This window comes from Schistocerca americana, chromosome 6 (genome assembly GCF_021461395.2).
Source record: "Schistocerca americana isolate TAMUIC-IGC-003095 chromosome 6, iqSchAmer2.1, whole genome shotgun sequence".
In the NCBI taxonomy this organism is placed as follows: Eukaryota; Metazoa; Arthropoda; class Insecta; order Orthoptera; family Acrididae; genus Schistocerca; species Schistocerca americana.
The window spans coordinates 608,366,516-608,385,602 of record NC_060124.1 but is presented as its reverse complement, the minus strand read 5'-3'; the positions used below and the strand labels follow the sequence as shown (position 1 = coordinate 608,385,602).

Sequence of the window (19,087 nt, the reverse complement as noted above, 5' to 3'; positions counted from 1 at the left end):
TTTCTTGGTGGTCTTCCCCAAAATTCTGTGACTATTAAAGGCCACTGTCGTGCCCTCCAACACTACAAACAGCATCCATCTCTCGACCACCTCTTGATCTATAAATGGCTTCTTACCTGGGCCTCTTATCTTATTGAATGCCAGAAACAGATTTCTTTCAAATGATACGTTGCTGCCATAGGGCCATATACTCCCTCTTCACAGAACATGGCTACAACCAGGCAGATTTTTGACTGCCGCCCTCATACAGGTGCCCCAGGAATTTCCTTGAATAGTGTTATCCTCACCGTCCCGGACTCTCCTTTGTAATTGTCCCTGGAATGAGGGGGAAGTCCCTTCGCAGTGGTGAGAAACTGTTGTTATTCCAATTTTGAAATTGGGTAAACTGCTTCTTCAGGTGGACAGCTATTGTCCAATAAGTTAACCAGTCCCCGCTGCGGGTCAGGGGGTTAGAAAAGGCCCGAGATATTCCTGACTGGTGTACGAGGCGACTAAAAGGAGTTTCACATGTTTCGGCCTTTATGTGATGGTCCCCTGTAGGGTTTGACCTCCATTCTTCAAAATTTTCCCGAAGAGTGAGCCAATTGGGGAAAGGCACCTTACAAGGTGCATCGTGTCCATCATGCATTGAGATCTTTAGCCCACTTTCTCGTCGTCACATTGCAATCCTGCCCATTCTCCATCTCTTGGGCGAGGACTCCTTCCTGGGTGCGTTTTCCACCGTGCACTATGCAGTGTCGATTTCTGTGTCGATGATGACTGTGGACTTCTTTGCAACTGATATCCAGTACGGTAGCCAGTCCATTGTGGTGGGGCCGCCATGTACCCTGTTGCTTGTAGCCCCCCTGACCACACAGGGATTTCTCTGCTGATGCCTGCGCCGTTAACTCCCCACGTATGCCAAGGGGCAGATGCCCATCCCCCTGGGGCATCGGGACTCCTGGCAATGGCCATCCTGCCAGGTGGCGCCCGTGGGGAGGGCCTCTAGGTGGAGTGGATGGCATCAGGGCAGATGGCATGCAATGAAGCGTAGTCCATCATCTCTTGCTGGTGGTGAAACATCTGCAGTCTCTAAGCAATCACGAGCTCAATTCAGTGCACAGAAGTATGACCCCAAATTGTTCCCCATCCCTGGCCACACCATGGGAGGAACACCAGGCTAAGGATGGCAGTGGATCTTATTCGCCCCAGTACCTTCTACGTTCGAGAGCTGACGGGGAATCTTTCATGTTGCTGAAGCCTCAGTTTTTTGTTGAGCATTTAGAGGACAAGTTCACGGTGGTGGAGGTCTTGTCCAAAATGAGATCTGGGTCAGTCTTGATCAAAACAGCATCCGCTGCCTGGTCACGGGAGTTATTTGCTTGTGACAAGCTGGGGGATGTTTCTGTAACCATCACGCCCCATAAGAACTTAAATATGGTGCAGGGTATCATATTTCACAGAGACCTTCTTTTGCAGTCCGACGATGAGCTGCATGCCAATTTAGAGCACTGAGGTATACATTTCGTCCGGCGTGTTCACCGGGGTCCAAAGGATAATCAGATTGCCACCGGTTCCTTTACCTTGGCCATTGAGGGTGATACATTGCCCAAGAAGGTCAAGGTGATGGTCTGCCAGTGTGATGTAAAGCCCTATATCCCTCTCCCGATGTGGTGCTTCAAGTGCTGGAAATTCGGCCATATGTCTTCCTGCTGTACTTCCAGTGTCACATGCCGAGATTGCGGACGCCCATCACATCCCAATACTCCATGTGCACCGCCTCCCATCTGTGTCAGCTCCGGAGAGTACCATTCGCCTTGCTTGCTTGACTGCAGGATTCTCCAGAAAGAAAGGGAAATCATGGAGTACAAGACCCTGGACAGGCTGACCTATACTGAAGCTAAGAGAAAATTTGAACGCCTGCACCCTGCGTGTATGACATCGTCTTATGCCGCTGCTACAACAGTTCTGGCTTCATCAGCTCCGCCATCCTAGGTCACCTCTCAGAGCCGGAAGACTACACCTGCCTCCTTGATGGTGGGGGGGCATTTCCCTCCCTGTTGCTCCTGCACCACCTACTTCTGGAGCAACACCCCCCAACCACCAGGGACGTCTGTCCCCACTTCTAAGCCAGTGAGGCGTAAGCCTTCTTCGCCTTCTCTAGCTAGGAAGGGGTCCCTTGGGTCTCTCCCTTCCCTGGTTTCATCCAGTGGGAAAGACAACACCCAGCAGTGGCTGAAGAGCTCAAAAGCAGCTGGTCCTAGGGATTCACACTCATCCTCAGTCCTGGAGACTGAACCAGTGAAGTCCTCCCAGCAAGGGAAACCCAAGGAGCAGTGAGAGAAATCCAAAAAGAAAACCCCTAAGACCAAGGAAATTCTGGTGGCACCCACACCACCGCTACCTACCAGCTCTGCAGCTAAGGATGGGGTGGAGATTTTGACATCCGCTGAGGACCTAGATCTTGCCAGACCCTCAGACACTTTGGATATATACTGCTCAGGCAGTAAGTTGGTGGCAGCAGGTGACTCTGAGGCATAAACTGCCTCATTGAATGTGCCATGCCTTCCCAGTCTCACGATGTCATCCTCCAGTGGAACTGCGGCGGTTTTTTCCACCGCCTGGCTGAGCTACGGCAAATGTTAAGCTTTACACCTGCTATCTGCATTGACCTCCAGGAAACCTGGTTCCCAGCAATGTGGTCCCCTGCCCTCCGCGGCTGTAAGGGATACTACAGGAACTTTAGCGACTATAATAGAGTGTCAGGTGGAGTTTGCGTTTATGTCTTAAACTCACTCTGTAGTGAACATGTGCCCCTTCAAACTCCTCTTGAAGCTGTGGCTGTCAGAAGAAGGATGATGCAGGAAATAACTGTCTGCAGTGCATATCTTCCTCCAGATGGTGCAGTACCCCTGAATGTATTAGCTGCACTGATTGAACAACTCCCTAAACCTTTCCTACTTCTGGGACATTTTAATGCCCATAACCCCTTGTGGGGTGGTACCATGCTTACTGGCCGAGGCAGAGATGTCGAAACTTTACTGTCGCAATTCGATCTCTGCCTCTTAAATACTGGGGCCGCCACACATTTCAGTGTGGCTCATGGTAGTTACTCGGCCATTGATTTATCAATTTACAGCCCAGGAGTTCTCCCATCTATCCACTGGAGAGCACATGACGACCTGTGTGGTACTGACCACTTCTCCACCTTCCTGTCACTGCCCCAGTGTCTGGTGCACAGACGCCTGCCCAGATGGGCTTTGAACAAGGTGGACTGGGGAACTTTCACCTCTGCTGTCACCGCTGAATCTCCTCCATATGGTAACATCGATGTGATGTTTGAGCAGGTGACTAGTACAATTGTTTCTGCGGCAGAAAACGCGATCCCTCGCTCTTCAGGGTGCCTGAGGCATAAGGCAGTCCCTTGGTGGTCGCCGGAAGTCACTGACGCAATTAAGGAGCGTCGGCAAGCTCTATGGCGGCATAAGCAGCACCCTTTTCTGGAACCCCGCATAGCCTTTAAACGGCACTGTGCCCGTGTTCACTACCCTATCAAACAATGGAAGGAGGATCATTGGGAAAGATACGTCTCCACCATTGGGTGCCACACGTCACCTTCCCAAGTCTGGGCAAAGATCAAACGTCTTGTGTGTACCAGGCACCAACAGCTGTCCCCAGTGTTACTGTAAATGATGAGTTATGTACCAATGCAAACGCGATTGCTGAGCACTTTGCTCGAGCCTCTGCATCGGAGAATTACGCCCCAGCCTTTCACACACTCAAACAGCGGCTGGAAGGGAACATCCTCTCATTCACTAAACCCTGCAGTGAATCCTATAACGCCCCATTTACAGAGTGGGAGCTCCTCAGTGTCCTTGCACATTGCCCCGACACAGCCCCTGGGTGTGATCACATCCACGGCCAGATGATTAAACATCCCTCATCTGACTACAAGCGACATATTCTCGTCATCTTCAACTGGATTTGGTGCGATGGCGTCTTTCCATCACAGTGGCGGTAGAGCACCATCCTTCCGGTGCTCATACCGGATAAAAACCCGCTCGATGTGGATAGCTATCGGCCCATCAGTCTCACCAACGTTCTTTGTAAGCTGCTGGAACATATGGTTACTTAAAGCATATGACACGACTTGGAGACATCATGTCCTTGCCACATTGTACGAGTGGGGTATGCGGGGATCACTCCCGATTTTGATCCAAAACTTCCTGTCGCTCCGTACTTTCCGTGTCCAAGTTGGTGACTCGCATAGTTCCATCCATATCCAGGAGAATGGAGTCCCGCAGGGCTCTGTATTGAGTGTCTCTCTATTTTTAGTGGCCATTAACGGTCTAGCAGCAGCTGTCGGGTACTACGTCTCACCTTCTCTGTATGCAGACGACTTCTGCATTTCGCACTGCTGCTCCAGTACTGTTGTTGCTGAGCAGCGCCTCCAGGGAGCCATCCACAAGGCGCAGTCATGGGCTCTAGCCCACAGCTTCCAGTTTTCAGCTGCAGAGTCGTGTGTCGTGCACTTCTGTGGGCGTCGTACCGTTCGTCCGGAACCCGCATTTTACCTTAATGACGATCCTCTCACTGTAGTGGAGACATACGAGTTCCCAGGACTGGTTTTTGATGCTCGATAGACTCGATACCCTCATCTCCGTCAGCTTAAGCAGAAGTGCTGGCAGCACCTCAGTGCCCTCAGTTGCCTGAGCAACACCAAATAAGGGTGGAGATCACTGTACGCTGCTGCAGCTCTATAGAGCCCTGGTCCAATCCAGAATTGACTATGGGAGTGTGGTTTATGGTTTGGCAGCACCTTCAGCATTGCATTTGCTTGACCCTGTGCACCTCTGTGGGGTTCGATTAGTGACAGGAGTTTTTAGGTCAAGTCCGGTGACCAGTGTACTGGTGGAGGCTGATGTCCCTCCACTGCAGATCAGACGTGCGCAAATGCTTGCCAGTTATGCCTCACACATTCATAGTTCCTCGAGCATCCAAAGTACCGTCTCCTTTTCCCGCCTGCGGCAGTCCATCTCCCGCATCAGCGGCCCAGATTGGGGCTAACGATTGCGATTCGCGTGCGGTTCCATTCTCTCTGAACTGAAGTCCTTCCCTTTACCACCTCTACTTGCAGTCCGTTCATGTCTGCCTCCATTGTGTACGCCTCAGCTGCAGCTTTGTCTGGACCTTTTGCACGGCCCTAAGGACTCTTATTAACCCCGCTGCTCTCTGCTGTCACTTCCTCTCGATTCTTGACGTGTTCTGGGGCTCTGAAGTGGTTTACACTGACGGCTCAATGGTTGATGGTCACATAGGCTTTGCATATGTTCATGGAGGACATACTGAGCAGCACTCCTTGCCAGTTGGCTGCGGTGTTTTTGCTACAGAGCTGGCGGCCGTATCTCGTTCTCTTGAGTACATCCGCTCGTGCTCTGGTGAGGCATTTCTCCTTTGTACTGACTCATTGAGCAGCATACAAGCTATCGACCAGTGCTACCCTCGCCACCCTCTGGTAGTGTCCATTCAGGAGTCCATCTATATCCTAGAACAGACCCACTGTTCCGTGGTGTTTGTGTGGACCCCAGGACACACCGACAGACTGGTGAAACAGGCGACGCGGAAACCGCTTCTGGAGATAGGCATCTCCGAAGCTGACCTGCATTCTGCCTTACACCGCTGGGTTTTCTGGCTTTGGGAGACGGAATGGCATAACAGGACACACAACAAATTGCTTGTCATTGAGGAGTCTATGAATGTGTGGGAGTCTTCCATGCAGGCCTCTCACAGGGAATCATTTGTCCTCTGCCGTCTCCACATTGGCCATATGTGGCTAGGAACGCACGGCTACCTACTCCGTCGCGAGGACCCACCTTAGTGTCGCTGTAGCTCCCAAATGACAGTCGTCTACCTCTTGCTGGACTGCCCACTTTTAGCCGCTCTGCGGCAGACTTTTAACTTTCCCAGCACCCTGCCTTTGGTGTTGGGCAACAATGCCTCGACAGCAGCTTTAGGTTTGCGTTTTATCCGTGAGAGTGGGTTTTATTCTTCTATGTAGGTTTTAGCGCATGTCCTTTGTCCCTCTGTGTCCTTCACCCTAGTGCTTTTAGGGTGGAGGTTTTAATGTGTTGCAGAGTGGCTGGCTTCCCCTTTTTATTCTCGTGCTTGGCCAGCCACTGTAATCTGCTTTCATGTCTTACTCTCTTCTGTTTCTAGCGTCTCTCTGTTGTTTTCTTGTCCTCTTTTGTTCCTTTTAGTGTTCGTTGCCTTCCCTTCGTTCTTGTGACTTTTTCTTTCTTTCCGTTCTATGTTACGTGTTTCGTCTGTTTTATTCTCACACTTGTGGCATCGTTTTATTAGGAACAAGGGAACGATGACCTCGTAGTTTGGTACCTTCTCCCACCTCTAAACCAACCAACCAACCGTAAGTTAACCAGTGTCCTCTCCAAGTTACTCGGATGAACGGTGAGTCGAAAACTGTATTGGATCCTTGAGTCCCACGACCTTTTTTCTTTGAACCAGAGTGGTTTTTGCCGAGGCCACTCTACTGCAGATCAGTTAGCGGGAACTCTGCTATCTGAATGGCTTTTTTCTAGCGTCATCACCTTGTTGCATGCAGTCTTCTTCAATCTGCATAAAGCTTATGACACCACACGGTGTCAACACATTCGTGCCACTGTACACGAGTGAGGCTTCTATGGCCCGTTCCTGATTGTTATATGGAACTTTCGTTTGTGTGACACTTTTCAGGTACAGGGCTGTGCCTCCCATACCTGAGTCCCTCTCTTTTTAATGACTAATGGTCTTGTCACAACTATGGCTCCTGCAGTGTCCCCCTTCTTGTATGCTGATGACTTTTGTATTTATTTTTGTTCTTCCGTTATGAGTGTTGTTGATTGCGGACTGCAGGGAATAGTACACTGAGTGCAGTCATGGGCTCTCACTCACGGCTTCCATTTTCCAGCTGCTAAGACCTATGTTATACAATTGTGTTGCAACCATACAGTCCATCCCCGTTTGGATCTGTACCTTGATAGCCAGTCCCTCAGTGTGATGGACTCTCATTGTTTTTTGGGATTGATCTTTGATCCCCGGTTGATGTGGCTTCCCCATCTCTGTCAACTAAAGCGGACATGTTGGTTGCACCCCAGTGCTCTTTGATGCCTCTCACATCATGTTACAGATGCTGGACTGCGAGGTACAACTGGCGACTGGTCCTACAACTGGCAATTGGTGCCTTTCAGACTAGCTCCATGATCAGCATCCTAGTGGAGGCTTCCTCTAGAGATTGTCCTATTTTTAAAGATGAATGAATTATTCAGCAAATCCGAGTGAAGGAAAAGGTGTCTACCTTTGCCACTCGTATGTTATTTGCCAGTAGAAATCCCACTGTGCTCCTAGTGGGTAAATATAACACTGTCCTAGCATCTCCTCGACCTACTGAGGAGGTAGCCACGGAGACTTGGTATCTCACTTTCAGCGCCACGGTCGTAAGTTCGGCGAGCCCAGAGATTGCCCATTCTACCTCCCCACTGTCACCTCGTCATTCGTAGGCTCAACCTTCATAGTCTGCTGCTAAATCACAGGCCCCAAAATCGGACACCCGTACTTCCAAAAAAGAGCCTGCTCGTGAAGATTTTATACGTACCTAGACCTCCAACCATCGACTCCTCCCTCATGTCAGTGCCCTGCTTCCAAGGAGGCTCATAAGAAAAACAGTTCCTCTCCTTCGCCGCCATGGCGTGTGTCTTCTACAGTGCCACCCAGCGGTATCCACCCTCAGCCTTCTTCCGTGTCACTGAGAGGCACGTGCAGGCGGCCGATCAATCAGCCGATCACCGGCGGCAGGAGCTGCCCCCGAACAACCTACGGATCAGGATCTTTTGCCTTTGGCTGAATGCTGTTCTACACCATTGGCCACTGGCTGTCAGCAGTCGTTGAGTCGCCTGCAACAGAGGTGCATTTTTTCCCCCTTTTCTGTCCACCCCATGTCAATTAATGATTGGAATATCCACAGAATTCGCTACTCTCATTTGGACCTTTTGGTTGGTACTGTTCTTTTAGCTCGGTGCTTTAAATGGTTTGCTCATGCTGTTACACACTTGAGTAACCATTTTCCATGTGTCGTTTGATTACAGTCACAACTTCCATTTAAGCGCCAAGACGCTAGCAGGTTTCCCAAGCCGATTGGACACTTTTCTCCTCTGTAGCAACATTTGATGACCATCAAAAAAATGGCTCTGAGCACTACGGGACTCAGCATCTATGGTCATAACTCCCCTAGAACTTAGAACTACTTAAACCTAACTAATCTAAGGACATCACACAACACCCAGTCATCACCAGGCGATGACCATCAATTTCCTAGCATCGACAATAGGTCATTCATGTTACAGAAGTTATTCTAACAGCCGTGGAATGTTCAATGCCTCATATCTATCTTTTCGCTCCCCTCCCCCAGTTTCTTGGTGGAACAAAGCATGCCGTGATGCAATATGTGAGCGGAAACGTGCTTCTTGCGTTTTCCGCCATCATCCTATGTTGGCCAACTGTATCCACTGTAAGCAATTACATGCACGATGCCATTGCATCATCTGTGATAGCAAGAAGGCAAGCTGGGACATCCTTACCAGCTCCTTTAAAACCTTCACTCCCTCGCCTACAGTTTGGAGTCGAATTCAGCGGTTATCTGGTGTGTCTAGTTCCTCCCTGATCTCTGGCCTCACTGTCACGCATGATACCTTAGTGGACCCAGTTGCAATTTCTAACTCATTGGGTCAACACTTTACTGAGATTTTAGCTCTTCAAATTACCCACCAGCCGTTCTCCCGAAGAAACGAGCATCGGAAGTGCGACCTCTTGTTTTCTCCTATCAAAATCGCAGAAGCTATAGTACCGTTTTTTCTATGTGGGAACTCCCAACACGTACCACCTTCCTCTCACACTTCCGCCCTGGGACCGAATGGCATCCATGTCCAAATGTTGCTGTATTTATAATACCATAGTCTGTGTACATCCTCCACCTTTGTAATCAAATTTGGACTGACAGTACCTTTCCCAAAAGATGGCGGGATGCTATTTTTATTCCTGTTCCAAAACCTGGAAAGGACAAACATCTCCCCTCTAGCTATTGCCCCTTTCTCTCAGGAGTAGTGTATATAATGTTTTGGAGCGTATCGTAAATTGCCGTTCGGGCTGGTGGCTGTTGTCCTGAAACCTTTCACCTGCCCAATGTGGTTTCCAAAAGCATTGTTCCACAGTTGACCATCTTGTTGCCCTCTCCACTTATATCATAAGCAATTTTCTCAGGAAACGTCAAACAGTAGCTATATTTTTTGATCTGGAGAGGGCATACAATACCTGTTGGGGGTCAGGCATCCTATGCACACTGTTCTCTTGGGGATTCTGAGGTCAGCTACCCCTTTTCATGCGTGAATTTATGACAGCGCGCACATTTAAGGTGCAGGTGAACACTACTCTTTCCTTTACTGTCTCCCAAGAAAACAGGGTTCCCCATGGCTCCGTGCTAAATTTTGTACTGTTTGCCATCGCCATAAATCCAATTATGTATTGTCTCCTTCCCAATGTCTTGGGTTTGTCGATGGTTTTGCAATCTACTACAGCTCTCAACGGACCAGCCTTCTTAAACGACATCTTCAAGGATGTCTCGATTGCCTCCACTCGTGGGGCTTTGATACCGGCTTCCAATTTTCTCCCAGTAAGACTGTTTGTGGAAATTTTTGGCGTCGTACAGAGTTTGAGTTCTATCCGCCTTCCCTACATCTAGGCCCTATCGACCTTCCATTCGTGAACGTCACCAAATTCTTGGGACTTACGTTTGACTGAAAACTGTGCTGGTCTTCCCATGTTTCATATCTATCGACTCGCTGTCAGCAATTCCTCAACACCTTCTGTCTTCTGAGTGGTACCTCCTGGTGAGCGGACTGAGTGGTCCTACTCCGCCTATATCATGCTTAAGTGCGCTCAAAATTTGACTATGGAAGCATAGTTTACTGATCTGCCCGGCTGTCTATTCTTCGGCATCTAGACTCTGTCCACCCCCATGGAATGCGTTTAGCGACTGAAGAGCCTTTACACTGAGACTGCTGAACCTCTGCTGTGCAATCAGCGAGCTGTCCTTCTGAGTTGTTACACTATTCATCTGTCTTCCATGCCTGCTCATCTGACCTATGCTCTTTTCTTTGACGCCTCCTTGGATTTGGGCTACGCAGGCCGTCCTTCCTCACTACTACTACTACTACTACTACTACTGGGTGTCCACTTCTGTCGACTGTTACATCCACTTTCTTTCCAATTTCCTAAAACTTTCTCGACAAATGGGGCCACCTCGGCTTTACCCCTGGACCTGCCTTCTCCGTGACCTTTGCCAGCTTCCCAAGGATAGTACCCCCCCATATAGTTTATTGTCGGCATTTGCTGCTGTATGCACACGAATGGAGGATGTCACCTGTATTTACATTGATGGCTCCAAGACTACCTTTGGTGCCGGGAGTGGCTATATTGTTGGCAACACCCTTATTAGATTTCGGCTTCATGACCAGTGTTCGGTTTTTCCTGCGGAGCTTTACGCTGTCCAATACATCCAGATACAGTATATTATATGCTCGGGTTCACTCAGCTCCCTTCTCAGCCTCCAAACTCTTTATCCTGTCCACCCTCTGGTCCACTGGATTCAGGACTGCCTCCACATGCTCCACTTGGGGGGGGGGGGGGGGGGGGATGGGGGGCATCTCTGGATCCCAGGGCACATTGGTATCTGTGGAAACGAGGCAGCTGATATAGTGGCAAAGGCTGTAGTCTCTCTTCCTCAGCCTGCTGTTCGCATGGTTCCCTTTGCCTATGTACATAGAGTTTTATGTTGTGGTGTTGCTCTTTTATGGCACACACATTGGTCTGCACTTCCCGATAATAAATTATGGGACATAAAACTTCTTCCCTGTGCTTCGACCTCTTCCTCCCGGCCTCGTCGTTGGGAGGAGGTAATTTTAACTACATTCCGTATTGGCCAACAGCTTTTAAGTGGCGATCCTCCCCCTCTTTGTCCCCACTGTTCTCAACTGTGGATGGTGAGACACCTTTTACTTTAGTGCCCCTATTTGAACCTGCTACACACCTGTTTACAACAGTCACCTGATATACCTTCCCTTTTAGCAGTTGACACACGCTCAGGCGATCGTGTCCTTGAATTTGTCAGTGTCATTGAGATGACATTGGTCATTTGAAGCTCTTTTCCTGGGAAAACAACCCCCCCCCCCCCCCCCCCCCTCCCCTGCTTCAATAGCAGTGTTCTAAGATTTCCTTCCATATTTAGTTTCCCTCCTCCTGGAGTTTCACTTCCATTGCTGCTGATTTAACTTTTGGTTTTTTACCTCTCACTAAGACACAGAATGGGCGCTTATGCCCGTAGCAGTTTTGTGCCCTAAAACCATAATTAAAAAAACTTTTAAAAAAATACTTACTCAGCAACATTGTTGTTTCGGCTTGTTGAGGGTCTGCGTCAAGGCAATTTGCTGTCCATTGAAGTGCGGCCATCTTTGAAGTAGTCGTACTGCTCGTTTATATGTAAGTTGTTTGTGACATCATCCCCAAAAGCTTGTTGAATTTTGTGAATGGTTTCCACTTGGGTATCACCAAGCTTTTGGTAGAATTTGGTGCATTGTCATTTTTTCCTTCATTTTACATCTTAACTGGAATCTGATGAGTTGTCCTCACTCATAGCTCATCTGCCAGTGACTGACTTTCTGCAGGTGGGAAAAAATTCATGAATGAGTGTGAATGTCTCCTACCAAATCTCCACTGAAACTAGTCTCCCACACTTCATTGGTTTACACAGGAAAGGAGAAGGTGCAATACTCTTTGAACACACCTCATTAGATAGGACAAGTCCGCTTATAATTTAATGTTTTGAAATTAATTCACTGATTGTGGTTTACTTGACATCAGCTGTATTAGGTATAGATCTACTAGCCAATAGCGGCATGTGAAAATCTGTGCTGGATTGGGACTCGAACCTGGATTTGGGCTGGCCCAGTCTATGTGGTTAAGGTGACAACTCGCAATAAGCTGGAAATTTTCATTTGAGTCATAGACCAGCACAGATTTTCACATGTCACTATCGGCTAGTAGATCTATACCTAATGCTGATGATGTCAAGGAATTTGTGATCAGTGAATTGATTTCTTTCAGGCATGCATGTAATTATTAATCCAATGTCTAACATATTTATCCTACATGCTACAAAGCAAAACAAAAATTTGAATAAGAGGTATTAATTGTGTGTAGTTACATTTGTATTTATGTTTGGGCCTTAGAGTTACTAAAATACTCTTTATATCAGCTGTTTGCAGGACAGACTTTGGACAACATATGGGACTTTCTATAATTTACCTTATGTGTGTATTATATTCATGGATCATTTTCACTCACTCTTTCACATATGTAACTATAATATGTAATTATGATAAAAACATTCCCCATTGTTTACATATATACTCCTCTACACTGTAAAAATCTTTTTGCATTGAGTATCTTTAAGAAATTTCTGGAACATCTTCTCATTCACACTGTCTCGTAAATTTAGCTACCACTGTGCCAGTTGTGCACTTGACTGCTCTGGTCCTTTTTCAACAACTCTTTCTGTATGGTATACTTTTCAGCTGATATTTATTTCTTGTGGCATAAGAATGGACCTCAGCATTTTTTGCAAATAATGTATTGTCTTTTATTAATGACACTTTTGTTCTGTAAATGTACATACATGAAAAATTTAATACTTTTAGATTATGGAAAACACCTCTGCATGAGTCTCTTAGATTTTTATTCACATTGATCCTAACGACTTTGCTTTTTTCCCAGTGCACATTCTTTTTTGTGTTCATGCTGCTGGAGATTCCCTACACAGTAATTCCATACTGTATGTATTGTTAAAAAGTCAGTGGTATACTGTATACAGATGTTGTGTACTGGCATAATGTGAAAGGTATTTTGTGATAAGTACTACAGTACGTAGAGCAGACATGCTCTACATGTTATCTCCTTTGGATGTTATTGTCTAACACAGTACCCAAAACTTTTACCCAGAAACTTTCTCCAGTATTGTTTCACTTACAGATATTATCTGCGTGACCTGCTTTTTATTTATTAGTAAACAACATGAACATGGACGTAATCAAAAGAGACAATTTATATGAGCCATTAACTGTGTTATTTGTTGAGATAAATGTGCTTGTTTCAAGTGTTTCCAATTTTTTCTGCATTTACTGATGTCGTCATCAGTGCTCAATATTTATTGTTCTTTATAAAGAGACTGAACAACTGTGATCTGTTGTAACATGTTGCTTCCTATTGCCAACATGTGATTTTATCCATTGTGCTGCATGTTCATGTATGCCATAGCTTTAAAGTTTCCACATTAGAGCTGTGTGGGTCATTATTTCAGAAGCTTTAGCCAAATCCAGAAACGTAGCAGCTACACAGTTTCATTTGGGTACTGCATCTGTAATGGATTGTGTTAGGCCAGAAATAGATGTTTCTTTATATTTCCATTATTGGAACATTATATTCATGTATAAATTGAATACATGTATAAACTGAATATTGTGCCCAGAATGAGATTTTCACTCTGCAGCGGTATGTGTGCTGATACGAAATTTCCTGGCAGATTAAAACTGCGTGCCGGACCGAGACTCGAACTCGGGACCTATGCCTTTCGCGGGCAAGTGCTCTACCAATTGAGCTACCCAAGCATGACTCACGCCCCGTCCTCACAGCTTTGAATATTGTGTGTCTCAAGGACTTTAGTTAATCTACTGTGCATAAGCATCTGTAATAGAGTTGAGACATTCAGTACTGTAGATAAACGTTTAGGAAAGTTCTGTCACAGATACTTTTGGATTAAAGGAGCCCACACACCAAAAAGCAAAAGTGTAGAGTCATCGATAGGCACACGCAAAAAGAAAGAAAAATCACTAGCTCTTGAAGTTACTCTTTTTTGAGCTAGAAAGTAAGCTGCACAGAGGAAACACGCTTGCATACACATGTCTATGCCTGCTGGAAAACAGTGCCAATGCTGCATTTTTGCAGGTAGACTAGGTAGTGGTGGGGGTAGTGTCAAGTGGGATGGACAGAGGGAGAGAGAGACTTGGAGAGTGGTTGTGGGTGGTTGGCTAGCAGCTTGGAGGGAGACAGCTGGTTTGCTGCCTAGGACTATGAGGGGTGGCAAGAACACAGTCCAGGCATGTGATGCATGGTTATCAGAGCCAGTGAGGGTCAGTGCACGCTGAAGGTTTCGAGGGAATGACAGGACAGAGAAAGGGGAGCTTTTGGGTGGACGGTGCAGGCACATTAGGTTAACAGAGATTGAGGCCACGATAATTACAGGAGTGGAGGATGTGTTGTAAGGATAGCTCCCATCTGTGTAGTTCAGATAGGCTGGTGGTGGTGGGGACGATATAGATGACCCTGAATCCTTCACTCTGCCACCAGCTACTGTGAACTATGCAGATGGGAGTGACCCTTCAAATTGTATGCATCACCAGAGGGAGGTATCTTGTCTGATTACGAAAATAGTGTACCTTCAGCTTCCTTCTGTACCAGCAGAATTCAAAAGCTTCTGTTCTCTTCATATCTGAACAGTAAACAGATGCAAATGGATGTCTCTTGCTGTGGGTATACAAAGATTGAGAGACTTGCACAGGGTAGATCATTATGGAGAGCTGAATCAGAGTAATTTTCAGATTCAAGGCAACAATAAAAATCTTGACTTGTTGTGTAACAACTAGAATCATTTTCTCTCTTCCAACATGGGTTGGGAATTGAGTATATATGAAGAAATAAGGGAAGGGAGGCTGTAAAAAGGAGTGAGTGAAAGAAAGAAAGTTATTCAAAAGCTGTCTCCAATGTTGGGAAAAAGAAATAATCTGGTGACTGTTATAGTTACTAGAATTTCACTTATAAAGCCTTGCACTGTATATGTTCATTACAAAGATAGGCATGTCTAATATTGTTGTGGATAATCAGTGTGCAAAACTGATAGACCTAAGGTGCATTAACTGATATTTTTAAAAGTGCATGATTATGTTTGATGAAGGTGAATATACATACATAAATTTGGAATTTCATTTGTCCAGGAGCTTCTTACTAGACTGCAGCATCACAATAGCTCAATGCGTCAGGATGCTATACGGGGTCTGGCTGAACTGGTGGCAAATTTCTCATCAGAAGTTCTAGATGGTGTGCACTTGCCCCAAGTGATTGAAAATGTTACTCGCCTTTCTCTAGAGTGTGAATCTGCTGTTCGTAGAGAGGCAGTAAAACTTCTTGGATCAATTTTCAAAAAGGTAATTGATGTATCTTTATAAAATTCAGCTTGGAAAATTAGTTTTGTATCATGATCCAAAAAATAAGTAGAATTTATTCAGTAGAAACAACATATTTTGTGTGTGTGTGTGTGTGTGTGTGTGTGTGTGTGTGTGTGTGTGAGAGAGAGAGAGAGAGAGAGAGAGATTGTGTGAGTGAAGTTACCTGTGAACAGTTCATTGCTTTCATTCGTCTGTAGATCTCATTGTGTTTGCCTGTTATTTAGCATCTTCTTTCTTTTAACTTACCTTGTGAGATTTTGTGAACTATTAAGAGATTTTCAATCTATTCATCTTTTCCATTTGAACCTTTAATTGACTTTGTGAATAACTATTACTGATTTAACCCCTGATTTTCGTGTATTTGTGTCACACATCCTTTAATATAGAGTTAACAGTGTTCAGCAGTATCCAAAATGAATATATCTAAAATTGTTTCATTTGATCAGTGTCATCATTTTCAAACTTCTAACCATATTGCTCAAGTTCTTATTTTGATTTCCTTTGGAGATGAAACTAAAAACCTTTTGAAATTTTCTATAGGATTTTATTGTTTTCAACCTTCCTCTCTTTCACAACATTTATTATTTCTTTCAACCGTTAGTGACAAGGAGATTTGTTTGTGTCTGACATGTTTGACAGTCATCTTGCATAGCCTGTTTTCTTTTGTGTTTGATCTAGATGTACTTGAAATATCGTTCTGCATTTGGTTGCATTCAGTTGCTGATTTTTGTTACACAGAGCTTCATAAACTCTCTTCATGCATGTGATGATTTGTTTTCAGTATTTTTCTTAGGATTTTCTTCTCTCTCTTTTTCACCTACATCTACATGGCTACTTTGCAAATAACACTTACGTGACTGGTGCTGGGTTTCTTGAACCAGCTTCACACTAATCCTCTGTCATTCTACTCTTGAACAGCACATGGAAAAAAATGAACACCTACGTCTTTCTGTGTGAGCTTTGATTTCCAATATTTTATTATAATCATCATTTCTTTCTATGTATCTCAGCATCAACAAAATATTTTCGCATTCATAGGCGAAAACTGGTGATTGAAATTTCGTGAAGATCTTGCCGCAATGAGAAATGCCTTTGTTTGAATGAAGTCCATCCCATAGCTTTTATCATGTCTGCAACACTCTCTCCACTATTTCTCAATGAACACAAAATGTGCTGCCCTTCTTTAAACTTTCTCAATGTACTCCGTTAATCCTATCTCATAATGATCCCACATCATGCAGCAGTGCTTCAAAAGAGGGTAGACAGGTTTAGTGTTGGCAGTATCTTTAGTAGATCTGTTACATCTTCTAGGCATTCTGCCAGTAAAACAGTCTTTGCCTCACCTTCCCCACAACATTTTTTGTGTGTTCATTTTCAGTATAAGTTGTTTGAAATTGTAATTCCTAGGTATTTAGTAGAATTTATGGCCTTTAGATTAGATTGATCTTATCATGTTAACACAGTTGAGTGGGTTCCTTTTAGCACTCATGTAGATGACCTCACACTTTTCGTTATTTAGGGTCAATTGTCCATTTTCACACCAAACAGATATCTAAATTGTTTTGCAATTAGTTTTTATCTTCTGTTGACTTTACTAGATGATAAATGACAGCATCACCTGCAAACAACATAAGATGGCTGCTCAGACTGTCTCCTAAATCAGTGATAAAGAGGAGCAGCAGAGGGCCTGTGACACTACCTTGAGAAACACCAGAAATCACTTCTGTTTTACTCAGTGACTTTCCGTAAATTACTATAAACTGTGTCCTCTTTGGCAGGACACCGTGAGTCCAGTCACATAACTGAAATGATATTCCATAACTGCACAGTTAGAGTACAAGATGCTTGTGCGCTACGGTGTCAAAAGCCTTCTGGAAATCTAAAAATAAGGAATCAGTTTGAAATCCGCTGTCGATAGCATTCAGCACTTCGTCAGAGTAAAGATCTACTTGTGTTTCACAATAACAATTTTTTTTATAAATCTGTGTTGACTATATGTCAAGACACTGTTCTCTTCAAGGTAATTCATAGTGTTCGAACACAATATATGTTCCAAAATCCTACATCATATCGACATAAATGGTAGGGGCCTGTAATTTAGTGGATTACTTCTCTTGCCTTTCTTGAATATTGGTGTGACATGTGCAACTTTCCAGTCTTTGGCTACAAATCTTCTGTTGAGCGAATGGTTGTACACGATTGTTAAGTATGGAGTTATTGTATCAGCATACTCTGAAAGGAACTCTACTGGTACACAATCTGTACTGGAAGACTTGCGTTTATTAAGTGATTTAAGTTGCTTCACTGCTCCGAAACTATCTACATCCAAGTTACTCATGTTGGCAGGTATTCTTGATTGAAGTTCTGGAACATTTGCTTGTTCTTCTTTGGTGAAAGCTGTGATTAGTAACTCTGCTGTGGCAGCACTGTCATCAGTAGTATTTCGATTGCTAACACACAGAACCATGAACCATGAACCATGGACCTTGCCGTTGGTGGGGAGGCTTGCATGCCTCAGCGATACAGATAGCTGTACCGTAGGTACAACCACAACGGAGAGGTATCTGTTGAGAGGCCAGACAAACGTGTGGTTCCTGAAGAGGGGCAGCAGCCTTTTCAGTAGTTGCAAGGGCAACAATCTGGATGATTGACTGATCTGGCCTTGTAACAATAACCAAAACGGCCTTGCTGTGCTGGTACTGCGAACAGCTGAAAGCAAGGGGAAACTACGGCCGTAATTTTTCCCGAAGGCATGCAGCTCTTAAGTCGAATTAAGTCGGGTGATGTTGACGGTATTAGATTAGGAAATGAGACACTTAAAGTAGTAAAGGAGTTTTGCTATTTGGGGAGCAAAATAACTGATGATGGTCGAAGTAGAGAGGATATCAAATGTAGACTGGCAATGGCAAGGAAAGCATTTCTGAAGAAGAGAAATTTGTTAACATCGAGTATAGATTTAAGTGTCAGGAAGTCATTTCTGAAAGTATTTGTATGGAGTGTAGCCATGTATGGAAGTGAAACATGGACGGTAAATAGTCTGGACAAGAAGAGAATAGAAGCTTTCGAAATGTGGTGCTACAGAAGAATGCTGAAGATTAGATGGGTAGATCACATAACTAATGAGGAAGTATTGAATAGGATTGGGGAGAAGAGAAGTTTGTGGCACAACTTGACCAGAAGAAGGGATCGGTTGGTAGGACATGTTCTGAGACATCAAGGGATCACCAATTTAGTATTGGAGGGCAGCGTGGAAGGTAAAAATCGTAAAGGGAGACCAAGAGATGTATACACTAAGCAGATTCAGAAGGATGTAGATTGCAGTAGGTACTGGGAGATGAAGAAGCTTGCATAGTATAGAGTAGCATGGAGAGCTGCATCAAACCAGTCTCAGGACTGAAGACCACAACAACAACAACAACAACAACAACAACATACAGAGAAGGCATTGATTGTTTGTTGCATATTTTACATACGAGCAGACTCTCTTTGGACTTTCTACCAGGTTTTGAGACAAAGTTTTGTTGTGGAATGTATTATAAACATCTCACATTGAAGTCCGCACTAAATTTTGAACTTCTGTAAACGATCACCAACCTTGGGGATTTTTACATTCGTTTAAATTTGGCATGCTCTTTTTGTTGTTTCTGCAACAATGTTCTGACCTGTTTTGTGTACCACGGGGAAGCAGGTATGTCTTCAGTTGCTGTTCGACTCTCTTTCAAAAATCA

The 19,087-nt window shown here is 45.0% G+C and overlaps 1 protein-coding gene across 1 annotated transcript in view; it reads left to right on the top strand.

Moving 5' to 3' along the window:
* LOC124619796 (testis-expressed protein 10 homolog) overlaps positions 1 to 19,087 on the top strand; it is a 157,958-nt gene that overhangs the window by 28,841 nt on the left and 110,030 nt on the right. The window contains exon 3 of the mRNA XM_047146387.1: positions 15,129 to 15,338. Within this exon, the coding sequence (XP_047002343.1) occupies positions 15,129 to 15,338 (210 nt within the window). The remainder of the gene's footprint in view (positions 1 to 15,128; positions 15,339 to 19,087) is intronic.